At 41.3% G+C, this 24,076-nt stretch overlaps 1 protein-coding gene and 1 long non-coding RNA gene across 2 annotated transcripts in view; both read left to right on the top strand.

The window, feature by feature from the left end:
• LOC148110516 (uncharacterized) overlaps positions 1-24,076 on the top strand; it is a 52,901-nt gene that overhangs the window by 15,715 nt on the left and 13,110 nt on the right. Inside the window, exon 2 of the mRNA XM_087865580.1 lies at positions 23,864-23,885. Coding sequence (XP_087721706.1) covers positions 23,864-23,885 — 22 coding nt within the window. The remainder of the gene's footprint in view (positions 1-23,863; positions 23,886-24,076) is intronic.
• LOC148110517 (uncharacterized) lies at positions 4,122-9,782 on the top strand. The gene is made up of 2 exons (XR_015726219.1): positions 4,122-8,949; positions 9,484-9,782. It is a non-coding gene; the product is annotated as an uncharacterized LOC148110517 (long non-coding RNA).

The following is a 24,076-nucleotide window of genomic DNA, read 5'->3' as shown; positions in this document are numbered from 1 at the left end:
CCATGATTAGTGAAAGTAAGCATCTTTTCAGGTGTCTGTTGACCATCTGTATTTCTTTAGAGAGAAATGTCTATTCATGTCCTCTGCTTATTTTTAATTGGATACTTTGGGGTTTTTTTGGTGTGGCATTGTATAAGTTCTATATGTATTTTGGATATTAACTTCTTATTAGACACATCATTTGCAAACATCTCGCATTCAGTATATTGCCTTTGTGTTTTGTTGGTAGCTTCCTTCACTGAGCAAAAGTTAATATTTTGTTGTAATCCCAGTTAATTAATTTTGCTTTTGTGTCCCTTGCCAGAGGAGACCTAGCTTAGAAAATTGTTCCCATAGCTGATGTCAAAAAAATTACTGCATGTATTCTTTTAGGAATTTTATGGTTTCAGGTCTCACATGTGGGTCTTTAATCCATTTTGAGTCTATTTTTGTGGGTGGTGTAAGGAAGTGGTTGGTTTCATTGTTTTGTGGGTGGGCGTCCAGTTTTTCCAGCACCATTTGTTGAAGAGACAAGTCTTTTCCCCATTGTGTATTCTGGTCTCCTTTGTCATGGATGAATTGACCATATAAAGATGGGGTTATTTCTGGACTGTCCTATTCCATTGGTCTGTGTATTCATTTTTGTGCCAGGTCATATTGTTTTGATTATTACAGAGTTATAGTATGTCTTGAAATCTGGAATTGTGATACCTCCAGTTTTGTTCTTTTTCAAGATTGTTTTGGTCATTCAGGGTCTTTGTGTTCTGTACAAATTTTAAGATTCTTTATTCTGGTTGAGTGAAAAACTGCTGTTGGTATTTTGATAGGGATTGCATTAAATCTGTGGGTTCCCTCAGGTGGCAGGGACATTTTAATATTGGTTCTCCCAATTGATGAACATGGAATTTGCTCATGGATTTGCTTCTGTCATCTTCAGTTTCTTTCGCCAGTGTTGGATAGCTTTCAGAGTACAGGCATTTCACCTCCTTGGTTCAGTTGATTGCTAGGTATTTTAAACTTTATGGTGCAACTGTCAACAGGACTGTTTTCTTAATTTTGGTTTCTACAACTTCATTAGGAGCATATACAAATGCAACATATATAAATTTTGTATCCTGAAGCTTTACTGAATTTATTGATTGCTTCTAGGAGTTTTTTTGGTAGAGTCTTTAGGGTTTTCTCTGTATAGTCTCATGTCATAGTCTCATGTCATCTACAGATAGGGGGAAATTTTGTTTTTTTCATTACCAATATGAGTGCCTTTTATTTCTTCTTGTCTGATCGCTGTGTCTAGGACTCAGTAATATGTCGAGTAAATGTGGTGAGAGTGGACATGTTTGTCTTGCTCCTGAACCTAGAGTGAAAGCTCTCAGTTTTTCAGCACTGAGGGTGATGTTAGCCATGGGTTTTTCATAGCTGACCTTTATTCTGTTGAGGTATGTTTCCTCTATTCCTACTTCGTTGAGCATTTTAATAATGAATAGATGTTGTCCTCGTTAAATGATTTTTCTTCATCTATTGACATGATCATATAGTTGTTTTTCTGTCTCTTGTTACTATGATCTGTCGCCTTGATTTGTGCATATTGACCCACCCTCGCATCCCTGGAAGAAATCCCACTTGACCGGGGGGAATGGTTTTTGTTTTTTAATGCCCTGTTGGATTCAGTTTGCTAAAATTTTGTTGGGAATTTTTGCATCTAGTTTCATCAGAGATACTGGCCTTTAGTTTCCTTATTTTGTAGTGTGTTTATCTGGTTTGAGCATCAGGGTCATGCTGGCCTCATAGAATGAATTTGGAAGCTTATCCTTCTCTTCTGTATTTTAGAATAGTTTGAGAAGAATAGGTATTAAATGTTCCTTAATTATTTGGTGGAATTCAGTTGTGAAACCATCCAGTCCTCATCTTTTGGATCAGAGGTTTTTGATTACTGATTCAATTTCATTGCTAGTAATTGGTCTGTTCCAATTTTCTGTTCTTCATTCCATTTTAGAAGCTTATATGTTTCTAGCAATTGATCAATTTCTTGTAGGTTGTCTTATTTGTTGGCAGATAAGTGTTCATAATGTTCTCTTATGATCCTATGTGTTCTTGTGATGTTGGTTGTTAATTCACCTCTTACATTTTTGATTTTATTTATTTTTGTCCTCTCCTTTTTTTAAAAACATATATTTAAATTCATTTAATTAACATAGACGGTATCATTGGTTTCAGACTTACAGGTCTGTCATTCATCAGTCTTATATTAACATCCAGTGCTCATTACATCACATGCCCTACTCAATGTCCATGACCCAATTACCCCATCCCTCCACCCCCCCTCCCCTCCAGCAAACCTCAGTCAGCTTCCTATGATTAAGAGTCTCTTATGGTTTGTTGCCCTCTCTAGTTTTGTCTTCTTTTAACCTCTTTCCTCTCTCTCCCTATGATCCTCTCTTTTGTTTCTTAAATTCCAAATACTAGTGAGATCATATGATAATTGTCTTTCTCTGATTGACTTTTTTTGCTCAGCATAATACCCTCTTTCAATCCACATCACTGTAAATGGCAAGATTTCACTTTTGATGGCTGCATAATATTCCATCTTAGCTATCTATCTATCTATGTATCTATCCATCTATATATATCACGTCTTCTTTATCCATTCAATATGTGTCGATGGACATCTGGGCTCCTTTCATAGATAGTCTTTGTGGACATTGCTGGTATAAACACTGGTGCCCCTTCAGATCAGTACATTTGTATCTATGGGGTAAATACCCAGTAGTGCGATGGCTGAGTCATAGGGTAGCTCTATTTTCAATTTTTTGTGGAACCTCGGTACTGTTTTCCAGAGTGGCTGCACCAGCTTGCATTCCCACCAACAGTGGAAGAGAGCTCCCCTTTCTCCACATCCTTGCCAACATCTGTCGTGTCCTGACTTGTTAATTTTAACCATTCTGACTGGTGTAAGGTGGTATCACATTGTGGTTTTGATTTGTATTTCCCTGATGCCAAGTGATGTGGAGCATTTTTTCATGTGTCTGTTGGCCGTTTGGATGTCTTCTTTGGAGAAATGTCTGTTCATGTCTTCTGCCCGTTTCTTGAGTGGATTACTTGTTCTTTGGGTGTTGAGTTTGATAAGTTTTTTACAGATTGTGGATACTAGCCCTTTATCTGATATGTCATTTGCAAATATCTTCTCCTATTCTGTTGGTTGTCTTTTGGTTTTGTCAACTGTTTCGTTTGCTGTGCAAAAGCTTTTTATCTTGATGCAGTCCCAATAGTTCATTTTTGCCTTTGCATCCCTTGCCTTTGGAAATGTGTCTAGCAAGAAGTTGCTGTGGCCGTGGTCACAGAGGTTACTGCCTGTGTCCTCCTCTAGGATTTTGATGGTTTCCTATCTCACATTTAGGTCTTTTATCCAGTTTTAGAATGGTGTAAGGAAATGGTCCACTTTCTTTCTTTTCTGCCTGTGGCTGTCCAATTTTCTCAACACCATTTGCTGAAAAGACTATCTTTTTTCCATTGGATATTCTTTCCTGCTTTGTCAAAGTTTAGTTGACCATATTGCTGAGGGTCCATTTCTGGGCTCTCTATTCTGTTCCATTGATTTATGTGTCTGTTTTTCTGCCAGTACCATACTGTCTCGTTGACTACAGCTTTATAAGACAGCTTGAAGTCCGGAATTGTGATGCCACCAGCTTTGGTTTTCTTTTACAACATTCTTTTGGCTATTTGGGGTCTTTTCTGGTTCCATACAATTTTTAGGATTATTTCTTCTAGCTCTGTGAAAAAAGTTGATGGTATTTGATAGGGATTGCATTGAATGTAGAGATTGCTCTAGGTAGCATAAACATTTTAATAATATATGTTCTTCCAATCCATGATCATGGAACGTTTTCCCGTGTGTGTGTGTGTGTGTGTGTGTGTGTGTGTGTGTGTGTGTGTCTTTCTCAATTTCTTTCATGAGTGTTCTGTAGTTTTCGGAGGATAGATCCTTTGCCTCTTCATTTAAGTTATTCCTAGGTATCTTATGGTTTTGGGTTCAATTGTATATGGCTTCGACTCCTTAATTTCTCTTTCTTCTGTGTCATTGTTAGTGTATAGAAATGCAATTGATTTCTGTGCTTGATTTAAACATGCCACTTTGCCGAGTTCCAGTATGAGTTCTGGCAATTTGGGGGTGGAGTCTTTTGGGTATCAGCATCATGTCGTTTGTGAAGAGTGAGTTTGACTTTTTCTTTGCCAATGCCATTTATTTCCTTTTGCTGTATGATTGCTGAGGCTAGGGCTTCTAGCGCTATGTTGTGCATTGGTGATAGTGGACGTCCCTGCCATGTTCCTGACCTTAGGGGACAAGCTCTCAGTTTTTACCCATGCAGAATGAATGGGCTTTTCCTAGGTGGCTTTTATGATATTGAGGTATGTTTTGTCTATCCCTACACTGTGAAGAGTTTTAATCAAGAAAGGATGCTGTACCTGTCAAATGCTTTTTTGTATCTATTGAGAGGGTCATGTGGTTCTTGTCCTTTCTTTTATTAATGTTGTGTACCCCATTGATTGGTTTGTGCTGGTTGAGCCACCCTTGCAGCCCAGGAATAAATCCCACTTGGTCATGGTGAATAATCCTTTTAATGGACTGCTGGATCGTATTGGCTAGTATTTTGGTGAGAATTTTTGCGTCCATGTTCATCAGGGATATTGGTATGTAATTTTCCTTCTTGGTGAGGTCTTTATCCGGTTTTGGGATCAAGCTAATGCTGGCCTCATAGAAAGACCTTGGAAGAAGACTTTAGTTCTTTAAATGTTTGGTAGAATTCCCCTGGGAAGCCATCTGGTCTGTGCTCTTATTTGTTGGGAGATTTGTGATTATTGCTTCAATTTCCTTGCTGGTTATGGGTCTGTTCAGGTTTTCTTTTTCTTCTTAGTTCAGTTTTGGTAGTTCAGACATCTCTAGGGATGCTTCCATTTCTTCCAGATTGCCTAATTTGTTGGCATGTAGTTGCACATAATATGTTCTTATAATTGTTTGTATTTCTTTGGTGTTGATTGTGGCTCTCCTCTTTCATTCATGATTTTCTTTATTTGGGTCCTTTCTCTTTTGGTAAGTCTGGGCAGAGGTTTATCAATCTTACTAATTCTTTCAAAAGAACCGGCTTCTTCTTTCATTGATCTGTTCTACTGTTCTTTTGGTTTCTATTTCCTTGATTTCTGCCTTAATCCTTATTATTTCTCTTCTCCTGCTGGGTTTAGGCTTTATTTGCTGTTCTTTCTTCAGTGCCTTTAGGTGTCAGGGTAGGCTGCATTTTGAGACCTTTCTTGTTCTTTGAGAAAGGCTTGTAGTGCTATATGCTTCCCTCTTAGGCCTGCCTTTGCTGCTTCTCAAAGGTCTTCAATAGTTGTATTTTCATTTTCATTTGTTTCCATGAATTTTTAAAATTCTTGTTTAATTTCCTGGTTAACCCATTCATTCTTTAGCACGATGCTCTTTAGCCTCCATGTATTTGAATTCTTTCCAACTTTCCTCTTGTGATTGAGTTCCAGTTTCAAAGCATTGTGGTCCCACAATATGCAGGGAATGATCCCAGTCTTTTGGTACCAGTAGAGAAATGATTTGTGACCCAGTATGTGATCTTTTCTGGAGAATGTTCCATGTGCACATGAGAAGAATGTGTATTCTGTTGCTTTAGTTTGGAATGTTCTGAATATATCTGTGAAGTCCGTCTGGTCCAGTGTGTCATTCAATGTCCTTGTTTCCTTGTTGATCTTCTGCTTAGATGATCTGTACATGGCAGTGAGTGGGGTGTTAAATTCCCCTACTATTATTGTATTATTGTCCATGTGTTTCTTTGATTTTGTTATTAATTGGCTTATATAATCGGCTGCTCCCCTGTTCAGGGCATAAATATTTACAATTGTTAGATCTTGTTGGATGGACCCTTTAATTATGGTATAGTGTCCTTCCTCATCCCTTATCACAGCCTTGATTTGAAATCTATTTGTCTGATATAAGGATTGCCACCCCAGCTTTCTTTTGATGTCCATTAGCATGATAAATGGTTTTCCACCCCCTCACTTTGAATCTGGAGGTGTCTTTGGGTCTGAAATGAGTCTCTTGCAGACAGCATATGGACGGGTCTTGCTTTTTTCTCCAATCTGATACCCTTTGTCTTTTGATTGGGACATTTAGCCCGTTTACATTCAGAGTAATTATTGAACGATATGAATTTAGTGCCATTGTATTATCTGTAAAGTCACTGTTTCTGCCTCATTTATCCTAGCACTTAGAACCTCCATTTTTTATTGCATCTCATTAATAGCCTTTTTGATTTCGAGTTGGTTAGATTTTAGTTCTTTTATTTCTCCAGAAAGGGATTCTGTAGTGTCTTCTATGCTTTTTTCAAGCCCAGCTAGTTATCTCTATTGAACTCTACTTCCAACATCTGACTTACGTCCATACTGATTAGGGACCTGGCAATCAGCACTGCCTCTTGTTCTCTTTTTTGAGGTGAGTTTTTCCATCTTGTCATTTGGTGCAGTGAAGAATAGATGAGTGAGAGAACAAAATACTAAAACGGCAACAACGACCCCAAAGAAATATACACCGAACGATACTCTGGATCCTGTGTGTATTTTGGTCTGTTTGTTAGAAAACTAGATCCCAAAATCGTAAAGAAAGAAAAACTTACATATGTACCAAAATAAAATTGAATACAATGGAAAGATAGAATGTAACCGTACAAATGGAAATTAAAAGACAAAAACCAAAGAGGAAAAAAAAGGGAAAATAAAAGAATATACACTGATAGGTGAACAGAACACTATATCCTGAGTGTATTTTGGTCAGTTTGTTAGAAGAAACTACATCTCAAAATTGTAAAGAAAGAAAAGCATATTTATATATACAAAAATTAAACAGATTGAAAAGATAGAATGTATCTGTAAAGATGAAAATTTAAAGAGACTTTAAGAAAACAAAATGAATAAACAAAAAAAAAAAGAAGAAGAAGAAGAAGAGGGGGAAAAAAGAGAATATGATCAGACAGGTGAAGAGAACTGAACCATACACTAGATTCTGGTTGTATTTTGGTCTGTTAGAGGAAACTGCATCCCAAAATTGTAAAGAAAAAAACTTGAGTATTTACAAAAACAAAATTAAATACAGTGAAAGGATAGAATGTAACTGTACAAATGAAAATTTAAAAAGATTTTTAAGAAAGAGTTGATGAAATAAGAAATGGGTTGAAAAATGAAAGAGAAAAAAAATTAAAATTGAAAGACTCGAGATTCCTGGGGAAACAACCATGAATTCTATATACTATATTCCCCTAGTGCTGAAGTTTTGCAGTTCTCAATGATTGGTATACTCGGTCTTGAATGGATATTCTTGGAGATCTTGGGGAGGGGCCTGTTGCCTTGATTCTCAGGTATTTTTGTCAGGGCTGAATTGTAGCGCCCTTGCCAGGGTCCCGGCTAAGTAATCTGGTCTAGTTTGCTCTATGTGGCTTTTGTTCCCTGAAGGGTTTCTGCCCAGCTTTAGCGGATGTGAGAATGAAAATGGGGGCCTCCCAAACTCCAGTCCCGGATCAGGGAACTCGGGGATCCACCCCTGAGTGCTTCCTCAGGGAAAAGCAGTCAATCATTCCTATCTCCCTGGTCTCCGCCCGCTCTCTGTGCTCACCCAGCCTGTGACTGAGCATCTGTATCTCAAGCCTGGATGCCACTGGTGTCTCTAAACCCTGCAGACTCCTGCAGTGCACACCCTGAGCTGTTCCTCCCTGGGGAGGAATGGGGGATTCTGCTGGTTCTGCCATTTGCTGGGCCCCTGCTCAGAGAGCGGTTGCCTGACCATTCTGCAGTTCATGGTATATGGCATCCCTGAGCTAAGAGCCCACTCCTGGGCTCACTGATTCCAGGTGGCTCCCTGCTCCGATGCCTGCAAGCTCTGCCACACTCAGGCACCCCTGTTATTTCTGTGACCCCGGGGATCCCGAGACCACACTAACCCACCTAGGATTCTGCCCTGTTTTGCCACCTGGGCACCTTTCAGGCAGGGACATCCCTCACTGGAGCAGACTTCTAAAAGCTCTGATTTTGTGCTACATTTCTCTACCACTTTCTTGTAGCCAACTAACAGAGGTTCCCTCCCCCTGCAGTTTATCTTTCCGCATATCACCTCAGATTCACTTCACACCTCCTACGTTGGAGAAGGTGGTCACTTGTTCTATTTGGAGAGTTGCAGCTATTCTTTTATTCCATCTTGTGTTGCGTTCACAGATGTTCCAATGGTTTGATAGCTATCTAGCTGAATTCCAGGAACCGTATGAAATTAAGGTCTTCTGTTCCTCCTCCATCTTGGATTCTCTCCAGGAATACATTTTAAATCGCAACCCAATATGTTTATAGATACATAACAAAGAAGAGTTAATAGAATAATATTTATTCTAGCCTGCAATACATTATGATGGACTTTATTCTACTTCATTTGTCTTTGATGCCATTTGCAACCTATGAAAATGCCCAACAATAGAGAAATGATTAAATTATTCATGGTATTTAATATTATATAACTTAAAAACATGATGCAGGTAGTTATTTGTAACATGGAAAGAACACAGTATCTTGTTGAGAGGAAAAGGGCTGTGAATGAATGTAAATATTATGCTATTTGTTGAAAAACAAAGTTTGAAAGGATACACGGGCCAAAAATTTAACATGTCCTTCTTTCGTAATAATACGTTCCTGTGCTTTCTGAATGTCTACCTTCGAAACATAAAGGCATGCAGCTAATATTTATTGAACATTTACTATGTGTGCCAGGCACTGGACTCAAAGCTTTACATGTATTACTGTTTCATTTCAGCCCCTCCAAACCTGAGATGGTATAACCGTCTATTTTGCAGAGTGGAAATGGAGGCTCAAAGACTCACAGTAAACTGCCTGAGGTTGGAGTGAAGAAAAGGGCAGATCTGGAGCTCAAAGCCATGTGTATCTGACAACAGAGTTCATGCTTTGCATGTTAGGCTGTGCTGCCTCATAGAGAGTAGACCGGAGGGTGCCTGCCAGTTAGCATGGGCCAGATGTTACTGTGTGTAACTAGTAGCCCTGTGTCTTAGCGGCTTCTAACGAGGGAAGTATCTTTCTTGCTCCTGCCAGACACCCACATGGTCTTCCTGGGACCAGGATAAAAGCAGACCCACCGTAGGTAACTGCCAGGTGCTATATGAGATGGACAGAGGGGATGCCAGACTCAGTTGTCCCAAGTGTTCTGTTTGAGGTGGCACCCCTCACTCCCACTCACATCTCACTGGCCAGAGCACGTCACAGGGATGCATCTAACTTCCAGGGTCAGATGACACCCTGACATGCTTGGTGGAGCCTACTGGGGCCACCACATGGTGCCACCCCTTCTAGGGGACTGTGCAGGGGCAGAGGAGGTGCATGGGGCATTGGTAGGAAATGACAGCTGGACTAAGTCAGGATGAGTTTGCTTTATCCTTGACCAGGTGGAATTTGTCTCAGAACCGCCCAAAACCATCACTGGCAAGATTAAAAGGAGTGACCTTTGGAAAAAGGAGTTCAGTCAGATGTAATCAGCAAAACCCTCAGAAACCACTGTGTCATCTTTGCCAAATCCCTGGCTGCCTCAGTTTCCCCACTATGGAGAGTGTGAGGGGGGGAGTGTTGGACGTTGATTTGTAAGAGCACCACATTTCAGCATTTTTGTTCTTTTAAATTAATGTCAGTTACTCTCCTGCTTCCAAGTCCCCGAGTGAGCGCTCAGAATGTGGCTGGGGTAATAAACGGATATCAGCATCCAAGGGGACTTGTGTTGTGCTTTTATTCTGTGAATGAACCAGTGCTAAATGCTGTCCTTCCATGATTCTCCCCAAGCCCCAGCAGAGAGGCCTCTCGGGCCAGATTCTCCTCCTGGTTCCAGGGGCCCTGGGTGACTCCTTTTGTCTATTCAACAACCAGGACACAGAGATCTGGGGAGGGACCCTTCCTTGGCCCCAGGTGTCCACCTCTGCCTGGCTTGCGCATGCCCTGCTAGAGGGTGAGGTCAAGGCCAGAGCTAGTGAGGTGGCTGGGGAAGGGGAAGGGGCCGAGGGCAGCCCAGCCTGGTGAGTCCACTTGGCTGCCAGACCATTCTTCACTGCTCCATCCAGCCTCCCATGGATCTGCTCCCTCTGCTGCCTCTGAATGCTGCTGCTGCTGCTGTTGCTTCCAGATGCCAGCCTTTATCAGCACAGGTGTGGGAGGGATCTGCCCTGTGGGGACCCAGGAATCCTGTAAGACTCCTCCAGTCCTTTCCAGGGGTGCCCAATCCCCCATTCCTTCCAAGGTAAGCCCAGGAGCTGCATTTCTCAGCCCTCCCTAGGGGACCCCACTCACTCACCCTTCCCAGGGCCCAGGAATCCCTCAGCCTCGCCAGGGGCCCATAACTCTGTCCACTCTTCATGACCTCCTCCTGCCATCTGGAGCCTGAGAGATGATGTGTGCAAAGCACGCGACTTAGCACAGGCCTGACACAGGAGGGACCTGTGGTTGTCACCAGTGCAACACTGGTGTGACATAACAGCTGACGTGAGGCACCAGATCTGGGAGACACTTGCCCCATGGAGACGATGATACTGATGTCCAAAGGTGCTCAGCATGTGTCTTTCACTTGGCCTCCGCACAGTTACGGACACAGGCGTGGACACTCGCAGTTCACTGAAGGAAACCAGCCCAGGGTCACACAGCTGGTAAGCAGCACAGCTGGATCTCAAACTCTCGGCTCCCGGCCCTGTCTCCAGGGGCCACGAAGGGCTTTGTGGATGGGAGGCTGACACTGGCTTTGGGGACACTTTTCACCTCCATGAATGATCTCACCTGTTTGATGCCCCCAAACTCTGTTCACTGCTTCTTCTTTCCCTGCTCCCTGTTCCAGTTATAATCAGGTGACCCTGGCCATCCTTCATGGAATTCCCTAGTCCCCCTTATAGCCTGGGCCTCTCTCTGTTCACTTTTGGGCTAGTCTGACTCCACCCCTTCTGTAGCTGGTCTCTCCTTCTATAACCAGGACAGCCCAACTCTGGGGCTCTTGAGGCCTGCAATGGCATCTAAACAGAATTTAATACTAATGTTTTGTGATCCTTCTTTTGTTTTTGTTCGCTTGTTTTTTTATCGTTTCTCTATATTTATGTTAAAGATACTGTTTTCCTAGTTTAGCAGAGCTAGAATGGTTCCTATTTACAAGAAATTTGCAAAATAATGAAGTGGTGGTTTGTAGAGCACTGATTTTCAGCTGCCTTGGGCCTGAATGAGTTGGGGAAACATTGTGTTAGTCCTAGAGAGAAACAGTTTAGAAGTGCCGCTCAGGACAGGGCCCAGGAGAGATGATCACAGGGGTTCATCGAGTAACCTGGGCCCCTGGATCTCCCAGGAGAGAAGCTGGTGAACGTTTTCTCTTAAAATGCTCTCATTCCTGGAGGTCCCAGGAGATCCCATGAGAGTCAGCTTGGATTGATTCCCTGTGTGGTTCATAACGTAAAGCCCAAGCTAATGGGTAGGAGGGTCATAGAGATAAGTGACAGATCTACCGCTGTTTGCAGTATTAAAATGTCTTGGTCAATTAGGGATGATTTTGAGACCGTACAATCTTCTCACACCAATATTCCAGGAATTTCTGGCCAGAAGACGTATTTGATTATAATTTTATGATGCTCATTTCACTGAGTTCCAACATCGCTCTTTTTCTTTGGGATTTCTTTACTCTTATTTACAGAGTTACTTCTCAAATTCCAAACATACGGGAATTTCTAGTTAGCTTTTTATAGTGATTTCTAGCCCATTTTATTACCAAAATGTACTCTGTGTGATTTCACTCCCTGGAAACATTGAAATTTCCCCTGTGGACAAAATAAATCGGGTGTATTTTTGTAACTGCACCCTGTGTGCCTACAGTTAATGTGTCCTCCACAGTGGTATAAGGATGTGGACAGATATGTGGAGATAGCTGTGGGATTCAGATGGTTTGCTTTCAGGACCTACATCTTATGGATGTTCAATCTGCACTGAGTTGCTGAGAGGGGGCTGAAACCTCCCACCCTGCTTGAGTATTTGATTGTTGTTGCAGTTCTATCCTCCTTTGTTTTTTATGTTGTTCAGCCAATGGCCCTAGGACGGGAGTTGGGAAAGGAAGGAGAGAGCGCCCAGAAGAAGGAAATACATAGCCATCCAAGCCTCACTCAAAAGAATAGAAAAATCTAAAATGCAGTTTTTATATTCTCACCTCCAGAAGCTGGAACAGCAACAGAGGGACGGGCCTAATCCACGCATGAGGAAACAGTTGACCAAGATTAGAGCAGAAATCAATGAATTAGAAACCAGGAGTACAGTGGAGCAGATCAACAGAACTAGAAGCTGGTTCTTTGAGAGAATCAATAAAATTGACAAACCGCTGGCAAGACTTATCCAAAAGAATAGAGAAAGGATCCAAATTAATAAAATTATGAATGAAAAAGGAGAGTTCACAACCAACACCAATGAAATTGGAAGGATTATTAGAAACATTTATCAACAGCTCTATGCCAATAAATTAAGCAATCTGGAAGAGATGGAGGCTTTCCTGGAAACCTATAAACTACCAAGACTGAAACAGGAAGAAATTGATTTTTTAAACAGGCCAATTAATTATGAAGAGATTGAGTCAGTGCTAAACAACTTTCCAAATAACAAAACTCCAGGCCCGGACGGTTTTCCTGGGGAATTCTACCAAACATTCAAAGAAGGAATAATACCTATTCTCCTAAAGCTATTTCAAAAAATAGAAACAGAAGGAAAGCTACCAGACTCATTCTATGAGGCCAATATTACCTTGATCCCCAAACCAGGCAAAGACCCCATCAAAAAGGAGAATTACAGACCGATTTCCCTAATGAATATGGATGCCAAAATCCTCAACAAGATCCTGGCTAATAGAATCCAACAGTACATTAAAAGGATTATCCATGATGACAAGGTGGGATTCCTACCTGGGATGCAAGCGTGGTTCAACATTTGCAAATCGATCAACGTGATACATCATATCAACAAGAAAAGACTCAGGAACCATATGAGCCTCTCAATTGATGCAGAAAAAGCATTTGACAAAATACAGCATCCTTTCCTGATTAAAACCCTTCAGAGTGTAGGGATAGAGGGTACATTCCTCAATCTCATAAAAACCATCTATGAAAAGCCTACAGCAAATATCATTCTCAATGGGGAAAAGCTGGAAGCCTTTCCCTGAAGATGAGGAACACGACAAGGATGCCCACTCTCGCCACTATTATTCAACATAGTACTAGATCCTTGCAACAGCAATCAGACAACAAAAAGGGATAAAAGGTATCCAAATTGGCAAGGAAGAAGTCAAAATGTCTCTCTTCACAGATGACATGATACTCTATATGGAAAACCCAAAAGAATCCACTCCCAAACTACTAGAAGTTATAGAGCAATTCAGTAATGTGGCGGGATACAAAATCAATGCTCAGAAATCAGTTGCATTTCTATACACAAATACTGAGACTGAAGAAAGAGAAATTAGGGAATCCATCCCATTTACAATAGCACCAAAAACCATACGTTACCTTGGAATTAACTTAACCGGAGATGTAAAGGGCCTATATTCTAGAAACTATAAGTCACTCTTGAAAGACATTGAGGAAGACACAAAAAGATGGAAAACTATTCCATGCTCATGGATCAGAAGAATTAACCTAGTTAAAATGTCCATGCTACCCAGAGCAATCTACACTTTCATTGCTATCCCGCTCAAAACACTGATGACATTTTTCAAAGAACTGGAACAAATAGTCCTTAAATTTGTATGGAACCAGAAAAGGCCCCGGATCGCCAAGGAACTGTTGAGAAGGAAAAACAAAGCTGGGGGCATCACATTGCCGGATTTTGAGCTGTTCTACAAAACTATGATCACAAAGACAGCATGGTACTGGCACAAAAACAGACACATAGACCAATGGAACAGAGTAGAGACTCCAGAAATGGACCCTCGACACTTTGGGCAACTAATCTTTGATATAGCAGGGAAAAACATCCAGTGGAAAAAAGACAGTCTCTTCAATAAATGGTGCTGGGAAAATTGGACAGCTACATGCAAAAGAATGAAACTTGACCAATCTCTCACACCATACACAAAAATAAACTCCAAATGGATGAAAGACCTTGATGTGAGACAGGAATCTATCAGAATCCTAGAGGAGAACATAGGCAGCAACCTCTACGACATCAGCCAAAGCAACCTTTTTCATGACACATCTCCAAAGGCAGGAGAAACAAAAGATAAAATGAACTTGTGGGACTTCATCAAGATAAAAAGCTTCGGCACAGCCAAGGAAACAGTCAAAAAAACTAAGAGGCAGCCCACGGAATGGGAGAATATATTTGCAAATGATGCTACAGATAAAAGACTGGTATCCAAGATCTACAAAGAAGTTCTCAAACTGAATATGTGAGAAACAAATCATAAAATGGGCAGAAGATAGGAACAGACACTTTTTCAATGAAGACATACAAATGGCTAACAGACACATGAAAAAATGTTCAAAATCATAGCCATCAGGGAAACTCAAATCAAAACCACACTGAGATACCACCTTATGCCAGTTAGAATGGCAAAAATAACAAGGCGAGAAACAACAATTGGTGGAGAGGATGTGGAGAAAGGGGAAACCTCCTACATTGTTGGTAGGAACGCAAGTTGGTACAGCCACTCTGGAAAACAGTGTGGAAGTCCCTTAAAAAGTTAAAAATTGAGGTACCCTATGACCCAGCCATTGCACTACTGGGTATTTACCCCAAAGATGCAGACGTAGTGAAGAGAAGGGCCATATGCACCCCAATGTTCATAGCAGAATTGTCCACAATAGCTAAATCGTGGAAGGAACCGAGATGCCCTTCAACAGATGACTGGATTAAGAAGTTGTGGTCCATATATACAATGGAATATTACTCCGCTATCAGAAAGAACGAGTTCTCAACACTTACTGCAACATGGACGGCACTGCAAGAGACAATGCTAAGTGAAATAAGTCAAGCAGAGAAAGAATTATCTTATGGTTTCTCTCATCTATGGAAGATAAGAACTAGGATGATCGCTAAGGGAAGAAAGGTATAAAGAATGGGGGGTAATCAGAAGGGGGAATGAAGCATGAGAGACTGTGGACTCTGAGAAACAAACTGAGGGCCTCAGAGGGGAGGGGGTGGGGGAATTGGATAGACTGGTGATGGGTAGTAAGGAGGGCGCGTATAGCATGGTGCACTGGGTGTTATACGCAACTAATGAATTATCAAACTTTACATCAGAAACCAGGGATGTACTGTATGGTGACTAACATAATATAATTAAAAAACATTAAAATTAAATAAATAAATACATAAATAAAAAATAGAAAAAAAGAGGGAACAGGGACCTGGGTTGGGAGGGAGCAGAAACAAGAAGGTCTGCCAACGTTCCAGAGAAGACCTGTCGTTGGGATGGTGTGTGGTGAGACGACAGTTGGGAAGGGGATACTTACAAACGAGGTCACACGGGGTGTCCATTATGATGTACCAGGGGCAAAGGCAGCTGATTGGTCGAGAGAAAGTATACAGCCTCTGTGTTGCTAAGGATACCTTCAGTCAGGTTAAGGCTTGGAAGAAGGTGGATCCTCCTCCAATCGTTTAACCTGCTACTGTATCCTGCTGACCTAGTGATTTACTAACCTGCTGACCTACTAACCTTTCTGAACCCTCCTGCCTCCCCTTGAGTACTTGATCTGACCCTGACACTGTCCAAGACCTCCTCTTGTCCTGACAAACACCTTCCCCAATCCTACCCTCTATTTCCACCTTACCCCCATCCCTATTTACCACCCTATCCCCTCCCACCACTCCCTACCCCACCCACCCCCACTCCCACACCACCCCCGATCTCCACCTCCTCCCTGGTGCCCCAGTGCCCCTTGAAAGGACCAAGACATGAAGGTGCAGAGACTGTTCTGGCTGCTCTTGCTCCGGTGTCCCGGTTCCCCAAACCCAAATCTGAGTAAACATGGCACTTCAGTGGTGTCTTCCTTCTTTTCTTTTTTTTAAGATTTGATTTATTTGAGAGAGAGAAAGGGCACAGGTGCAGAGGGAAGGGCAGAGGGTGAGGGACAGAGAGAATCCCAAGCCAGCTGTGTGGTGAGCCCAGAGCCTAAAGAGGGGCTCAATCTCAGGACCATGAGATCACGACTTGATCCAAACCAAGACTTTGTCACTTAACTGACTGAGCCACCCAGGTGCCCCAAAGCTGCTGGTAGTGTCTTCCTTCCTAGTGGGTTCTTTGACACGGTGGTTAAATAACAGCTTTTTCCTGGGGTTCTTGATGGGAACTTCAGAAGACCTTCACATTTCCCTGAAGACCGAGCACCACAGGGCAGGTTTCTCGGTCAGCCTGAAGGGGTTGTGGCCACAACTGTCCACACCAAGTTCTACATCCTGTCTGCGCTGCTTGGTCCAAAAACCACAGTGCTGGCAGGATGGAAACCTGAAAATACTAGGTTTATGGTGTCAAGAAGGAAGGATTTGTGAAGATACGAAAAGCCATTGAGCTCTTTGTCTTAAAGAGGGGGCTTAGATGATATGTACATTATATCTCATTAAAATTGTCCTTAAAAATGTCAGGAACTCGAATTTAATAGGAACTATGGGTATTAGACTGGCTTCTGGAAGCCCGGTGAAGCTGCTGCTTCAAGCCTTGTAAGTTTAGGGTCCATCTTATGTGTAGTTTGTTTTCCTATCAGCACATTGTTGATATTTGTGGAGTTTGGCAGCCCTGGGAACAAAGATATCTCAAGCATTGGTGTTGGGACTAGAGTGTTAAAAAGTGAAATGTCCTGGGCGCCTGAGTAGCGCAGTCATTAAAGCGTCTGCCTTCGGCTCAGGGCGTGATCCCAGCGTACCGGGATCGAGTCCCACATCGGGCTTCTCCGCTATGAGCCTGCTTCTTCCTCTCCCATTCCCCCTGCTGTGTTCCCTCTCTCACTGGCTGTCTCTCTGTCACTCTGTCACATAAATAAATAAAATCTTTAAAAAAAAAAAAGTGAAATGTCCTTTGTGCTCCATGCTTCCTGGTTTGTTGACTTTTAACAAGTTCTGAGTCAGCCCTTTCCTTCTGGTCTTGGAGGCTGTCCCCAGGGACTCTGTGTCCCACCAGGTCCATGGGAGCCCTGAGACGCCCAGCAGACACTAAGTGACCTTATTCTGCTGAGACATTTGTCATGGGAAAATCACTAGGAGTGGTGGGATCAGGAAGTGAATGAGTTGTCGTCCTTTCTTAGGCCAAGTATGTACAGAGTGTTGATTTCCCCAAAGTAAAAAGGTCCTGAACGTCCTTAGGATTGTCCAAATATAAAGAAATACCTGGTTTCCAGTGTGAATATTTCATTTTGTCATTAAAAAGTAAAACCTGTACCCTCAGGAGAGAAAGAAAGAGACAGACAGGGAACACCCCTAGAAATAAGTAGACTTCTTTAGATTGGCTTGCACCAGATTCTTACAGAGAGATCTGGAAAGTGTCAGTAGTCAGGAAGGATCCTTATATTGAGGCAGAATCATTCCACACAAATACCTCCAGTCAAAATAGACTCTGTTCTGTTTCTTTTGAGTCTTCAAAGGAGGACATTTCTTGGTAGTCTTGATTGGAATTATTCCCCTCTACCCAGTCATCATCTCAACTGCATCAGTTCAGCTTTCTCACCCTGCCTCATTTCTGGGCTCTTGCATGAACTAACTGGTCTTGCATTTCCCACCTCCACCTGCTCATGGCCACTGTCTCTGAAAACCTAGTGTTATTGGCCCCATTGGATGTCATCCAGTTAAGAGTCAGCTGCTGGTCAGCATCCAGACAGCTGCCAGATGTACCGAGTGCCCACGACTGGGCGTGTTTTACATTCATGACAAGATGGCCTCTGTCTTGTGTGCAATTGATCCCCGTGATCAACCATAGTGCTGACAGCTACTGCTCTCTTTCAGACAGTGGCTATTCAAAGACAGTGTATGTTTCCACCAGCACACATTTTCCTGACCTCAGCAGTGAGGGCTGAAGATGGAAATGTTATAGATTTCAGGGGCTACTTTCTAGAGAGTTGTGTTTGCACAAAATTCAAGCTTGGTGTGAGTTAGTACAAATTGCATCGTGAACGTCTTTTCTCCTGAAATACTTATAACTCTAGTTTTTGTATAATGAGATGTGTTCTTTATTTTGGGGTCCATATCTAGGAATTTAGTATTCTTTTAGAATTCAGGGGCCTCTGGATGGTTCATGCAGTTAAACGTCTACCTTAGGCTTGGGTCATGATCCCAGGGTCCTGGGATTGAGCCCTGTCTGGCTTCCTGTTCAGAGGCAGTCGGCTTCCTCCTTTCCCTCTGCCCCTCCCCCAGCTCATGCTCTCTCTCTTTCAAATAAATAAATGCAATCTTTTATTTTAATGTTTTCTCTCTTTAAAAAGTTAAATTTTATAATTGCTACTGACTGATTTAGTTACAATACTAAGAAATAGGAACATGGATTCCTTTCATTGGCTTTTTGGAGATAGGTGTTCGAGTAACTAAAACCTCACAGATATCCTCGAAATATACAAGATCACCTGATGATGCAAATCTTTATGTACTTCAGAAATCTGATGTTTTGGACTGTGATTCAGAAACAAAGTGAGCATTGAAAGAAAACATCAATGTTTTCAGAAACCAAACAATAACTATAATTTATTTTTGTTGGAATAACAATCCCATGTTATATTAATGAGTTAATGAGAAACCTGTCTGTCTCACTTATGTCCTTATCTGAACATCTGTCCATATAACATTCTCATTTTTATCTCTAGTACATGTTTTATTCTTGCTTTCTCTTGTTTTTCCATACATGTTGGGTGTATTTTTTGAAATGTTCCAAAGGAGTTTATCCAGGTCCTTCATGGATGTACAATAGAAGTCACTGACTTCTTACCTACTCTAAATTTACATTTACTTGCATTGTCTATTTTATTTTGACTTATAAATTCTTAAGTTCTGTTAGCTATAGAAAAAATATCTGCAATGTGCTTGTAGGGAAAATAAAATCTCTTAAGATTTGCCTATTAGATTTTTCCTACAGCTTCCATGTTGTATGATCACAACATCTTTTTAAAGAATACAGTTTGTTGATATTTGACATAGGTAAGCAGCAATGAAACCATCACCAAGTAAGAGAGCAAACACACTCATCAGTCCCCAAAGTTGGCCCCTGCTCCTTTGTAATCCCTCTGTGCTCCTTCTCCTCCAGGAGGAGGCAGTTGAGAGGTGTGCTTACTTCCTGGAGGCTGGTGGGGAGTCTGTGAAGTTGATTCCTTGTGACATATACATTGTGAATGTCGTTGAGATTCTTCATTATCTCAAATGTTGTTTCAGCTTGTCCACGTTGTGCCTGACCGTTTCATTCTCGGCCTTGATGGGGCTGGAGTTCTGTGGAACTTTGCCATTCTTACTGGCTATTTGGGCATTTGTGCCTTTCTCATTTACATCTGGAGAACCGTCCTCGCTATAAGTATACCAAAGTACCTGATATACTTTTATTCATAAATAAGCAGAAAATTTTATAGTCACTGGACATTTTTATATCCATTCAGTACTAAAAATTTCCCTCTAATAATGTCAATTTTGATTATCACCTAGATTGAAATAGTTTTAAATTTCTTTTTTTTGGAACATTACACAGTATTTTATTTTCTTTAATGTTTTTTTTTATTATGTTAGTCACCATGCACATCCCTGGTTTTTGATGTAAAGTTCGATGATTCTTTAGTTGCGTATAACACCCAGTGCACCATGCAAAACATGCCCTCCTTACTACCCATCACCAGCCTATCCCATTCCCCCACCCGTCTCCCCTCTGAAGCCCTCAGTTTGTTTCTCAGAGTCCATAGTCTCCCATGCTTCATTCCCCCTTCCGATTACCCCCCCTTTCTTTATCCCTTTCTTCCCCTAGCGATCATCCTGGTTCTTATGTTCCATAGATGAGAGAAACCATATGATAATTGTCTTTCTCTGCTTGACTTATTTCACTTAGCATTATCTCCTCCAGTGCCGTCCATGTTGCAGCAAGTGTTGAGAATTAGTTCTTTCTGATAGCGGAGTAATATTCCATTGTATATATGGACCACAACTTCTTAATCCAGTCATCTGTTGAAGGGCATCTCGGTTCCTTCCACGATTTGGCTATCGTGGACAATGCTGCTATGAGCATTGGGGTTCATATGGCCCTTCTCTTCACTACGTTTGTATCTTTGGGGTAAATACTCAGTAGTGCAATGGCTGGATCATAGGGTAGCTCAATTTTTAACTTTTTAAGGGACCTCCACACTGTTTTGGGAGTGGCTGTACCAACTTGCATTCCCACCAACAATGTAGGAGGGATCCCCTTTCTGCACATCCTCTCCAGCAATTGTTGTCTCTTGCCTTGTCAGTTTTTGCCATTGTAACTGGCGTAGGGTGGTATCTTAGTGTGGTTTTGATTTGAGTTTCCCTGATGGCTAATGATTTTGAACATTTTTTCATGTGTCTGTTAGCCATTTGTATGTCCTCACTGGAAAAGTGTCTGTTCATATCTTCGGCCCATTTTATGATTTGTTTACTTGTTTCTCACCTATTGAGTTTGAGAAGTTCTTTGCAGATCTTGGATACCAGTCTTTTATCTGTAGTATCTTTTGCAAATATATTCTCCCATTCCGTGGGCTGCCTCTTAGTTTTTTTGACTGTTTCCTTGGCTGTGCCGAAGCTTTTTATCTTGATGAAGTCCCACAAGTTCATTTTATCTTTTGTTTCTCTTGCCTTTGGAGATGTGTCATGAAAAAGGTTGCTTTGGCCAAAATAGTTTTAAATTTCTATTGAGGTGCCTTCTTGATCCATACGTGTGTTTTTCTTTATGTTCAAGCATAATTAGCAAATGGTGTAATATTAGTTTCAGGTGTACAACATGATTCAACAATCCTATACATTTCTCAGTGCTCATCACAATAAGTGTACTCTCAATCCCTTTCACCTCTTTCACCCTTTCCTCCTCTTACCCTCCAACCCATGTGTTCTTCAGAAGTGTGTTGTTTAATCTCCATTGTTTGGTCATTCTCCAGCTATCTTTATGTTCTTGATGTCTAGTTTGAGTGATTTGTGGTCTGAGAACATACTTCCTGTGGTTTCTATTCCTTTGGTTGTTCAGATGTATCTTATGGCCCCGAGTATGGCCTCTCTCAGTGACTTTTCCATGGGAGATTGTGAAGAATGTCTGTACTTCTGTTGTTGAATGAAGTATTCTGCAGATGTTAATGGCTGCCGTGGATTGGTGATGCTGTTCAGTTCACCTGTGTTCTCATGGAACTTCTGTATCTGCTGGATCTGTCAATGACCGATAAGAGGATTTTGAATTCTCCAGCAGTAGGAGTGGATTCATCTATTCCCACCAGCAATATTTTCAGTTTCTGCCTCATGTACTTTGACTCTCTGTTGTTAATGCACGCACATTAGAAATTGTTATGTCTTTTTGGAGAATTGACCCCTTTACCATTGAAGTAATGACTGTCACTACCCCTGACAGTTTTCCTTACCCTGTAGTGTGTTTTGAAGGATCATTTCAATGGCCGGGTTTCTAGTTTGATGTTTCTTTTAACACTGTAAACATTTTGTCCTTCTTGATGGCATGGTTTCTGAGAAGTGTGATGTAGTTCTTATCCTTGTTCCTCTTGGGTAAGGTGTTATTGCTCCCCTCCACCTCCTTCAGACACCTAGCCCAACCCCTGCTCCAGATTTCCAGAATAGTTTCTTTGTCTTTAATGATCTGTAGCTGAATAGTCTAGATCAGGCATTGTTAGTGTTTTTTGTTTGTTAGTTGTTTGTGTGTTTGTTTTGGTATTTATCTGGCTTTCGATGTTTTGAGCTTCCTGGATCTGTGATTTGGTGACTATATTAATTTTGGAAAATCCTCAGTCATTGCTTCAAATATCTCTCCCTTCTCTCCTGTAGGAATAGGTATTCCTATAATTTGTGTGTTACATGTTTTGTATTTGTCCCACTAGTCTTGGATTTTCTGTGCCGTCTTTGTAATTTTTGTCTTTGTGTTCTCTTTTGGAATTTTCTACTGGAATTTCTTTAGGCTCAATGATTCTTTCCTCTGGTATGTTGAGTCTGTTAAGGAACCCATCAAAGGCATTCTTGATTTCTGCTATGGTGGTGTTGTCTAGAATTACATTAAAATCTTAGAGTTTCATCTCTCTGTGTACATTCACCATCTCTTCTTCCTATTGTCCATTTTATTCTGAGATCCAGTATCATACATGGAAGGGACTTGTAATTCCTAGCCTGCTTAATCCCATCATCTCTGCCATGGGAAGTGTGTTTCTAATGCTTGCTGTTGTGGTTTTTACCTGTAGTGTGCCCTGTAAGGTTGTGTTGAAAGGTAGGTATTGTGTCCTAGTAAAGAAACTTAGATAAGTGGACTTTAGGGTGATGTTTTCTACTTAACTGGCTAGGGGTTAGACTGAGTTTACTCCCAGGTGAGACAGGGAGGAGAGAGCACTGGAGTTGAGTATTTGCCCTCAGCTCTATTGCTTAGTCTTTGGGAAACCCCCAATTAGGCTCTGGTGACATATTTCACTTGAGGGCAGACCTTTCTGAGAAGAACAGAAAGCTTTTGAGTTTATTTCTAAATGGGAATTTTCTCCCTGTCCCGGCCAATGGAGAAAGCTTCCCTTCAGAAAGAAAACAAAAATATTAAGTATTTGGTGTGCCCCATCCATCTTTTCACTTTTCCCGCCTGTGGGGCTGGGTGACAAGGGCCACGGAAGCTCAGAGGTTCCTAAGCAGCACGTGAAATTAATGGAATAGCCATGATTTTCTGTTTGCCCTCCACTGATGCACATTCCCCAACAACATTATCATGACTGGCTTGTTGATAGTGTGCTGGTATTCCAATATCCTGGCAAGATTTGGGGGCTGGCCTCAGCCTCTCATCATCCTGTAAAACTTTTGAACGGGGAAATATGCTAATGGTGTCAAAATGGGGTCTTGCCTAGATTTTATTGAGCTATAATTTATCTGGGTGACTCGATTCTGGGGAGCCTGGTTCCCCTTTTTCGAAACATCAGCTGTCATTTCTGTTGTTGCTCATGCTTCATCACTCGCCACGTGCCACTCTTTTTCTCGTCGATGGCTTTCATTTCTTTTTGATGACCCTCCATTTGTAGTAGTCTGGGAAAATTCATAACACCTTGTGTGCTGTAACTGCATGTGAATTCAGCAAATAGCCAAGTCTTTGTAAGATTTCAGAAAGGCTTTCTAGAGAAGGCAAGAAGCATATCTTTCTCAGAGTTTTTGCTTGTTCGCCTTCCTCCCTACCGGCCTGCCTTCCTTTCTTTCTTCCTTCCTTCCATTTTATATCTTTCAGGATTGAACAATAATCCCAGGTTCTAAACTTCAGTGTGGATATTGGTTACAAAACAGTTAGGGAAACGATGAATTAATGATTATTTTTTAAATGTCCACCCGATCCCTTGTCAAAATTGAATAGGGTGAACGTTCATTTAATAGAATGTGAATAGATTTTGAGGTAAAACGTAAGTTATACACCTTTGTGCTCTTTATCAAAAATGAATTGTGAACTATGATGACTCAGAGAAAGTCATAGATGAGTTTCATAGTTAGAAATGCTAATTTTGTCTTCTTTCTAATCCTGTGAATTCATTCTGCTAAGTAAAATGATTACTGTAACTTCTTTGGATTACTATTTCAGTATTTATCTGAACTGTAGATTTTTTCTAGTAATATGTTTTGACATCAAACTTAATTTTGTTTCTTCCACTCTTAGATTGCCCCTCGACAATATGAAGGTAAGATTTCTGGCTTTAGTTTTCTTTGTAATAAATTCTCAGTACCGGTGTTTGATGTGGGTGTAATTTGACTAGGGATAAATGTGGTGACTTCTGATGTCTAATTGACTTGTTAAGTCTTGAAAATCTTTCTCTTCTCCATGTGGAGTCTAAGTGATAATGTGGAGGGTGTTGCCATCTCTTAGGAGACC

The sequence above is a fragment of the Ursus americanus genome, chromosome 2 (genome assembly GCF_024610735.1).
Source record: "Ursus americanus isolate L20-20 chromosome 2, mUrsAme1.1.p, whole genome shotgun sequence".
In the NCBI taxonomy this organism is placed as follows: Eukaryota; Metazoa; Chordata; class Mammalia; order Carnivora; family Ursidae; genus Ursus; species Ursus americanus.
The sequence above is the reverse complement of the archived record's forward strand: the minus strand, read 5'-3'. Positions and strand labels throughout refer to the sequence as shown.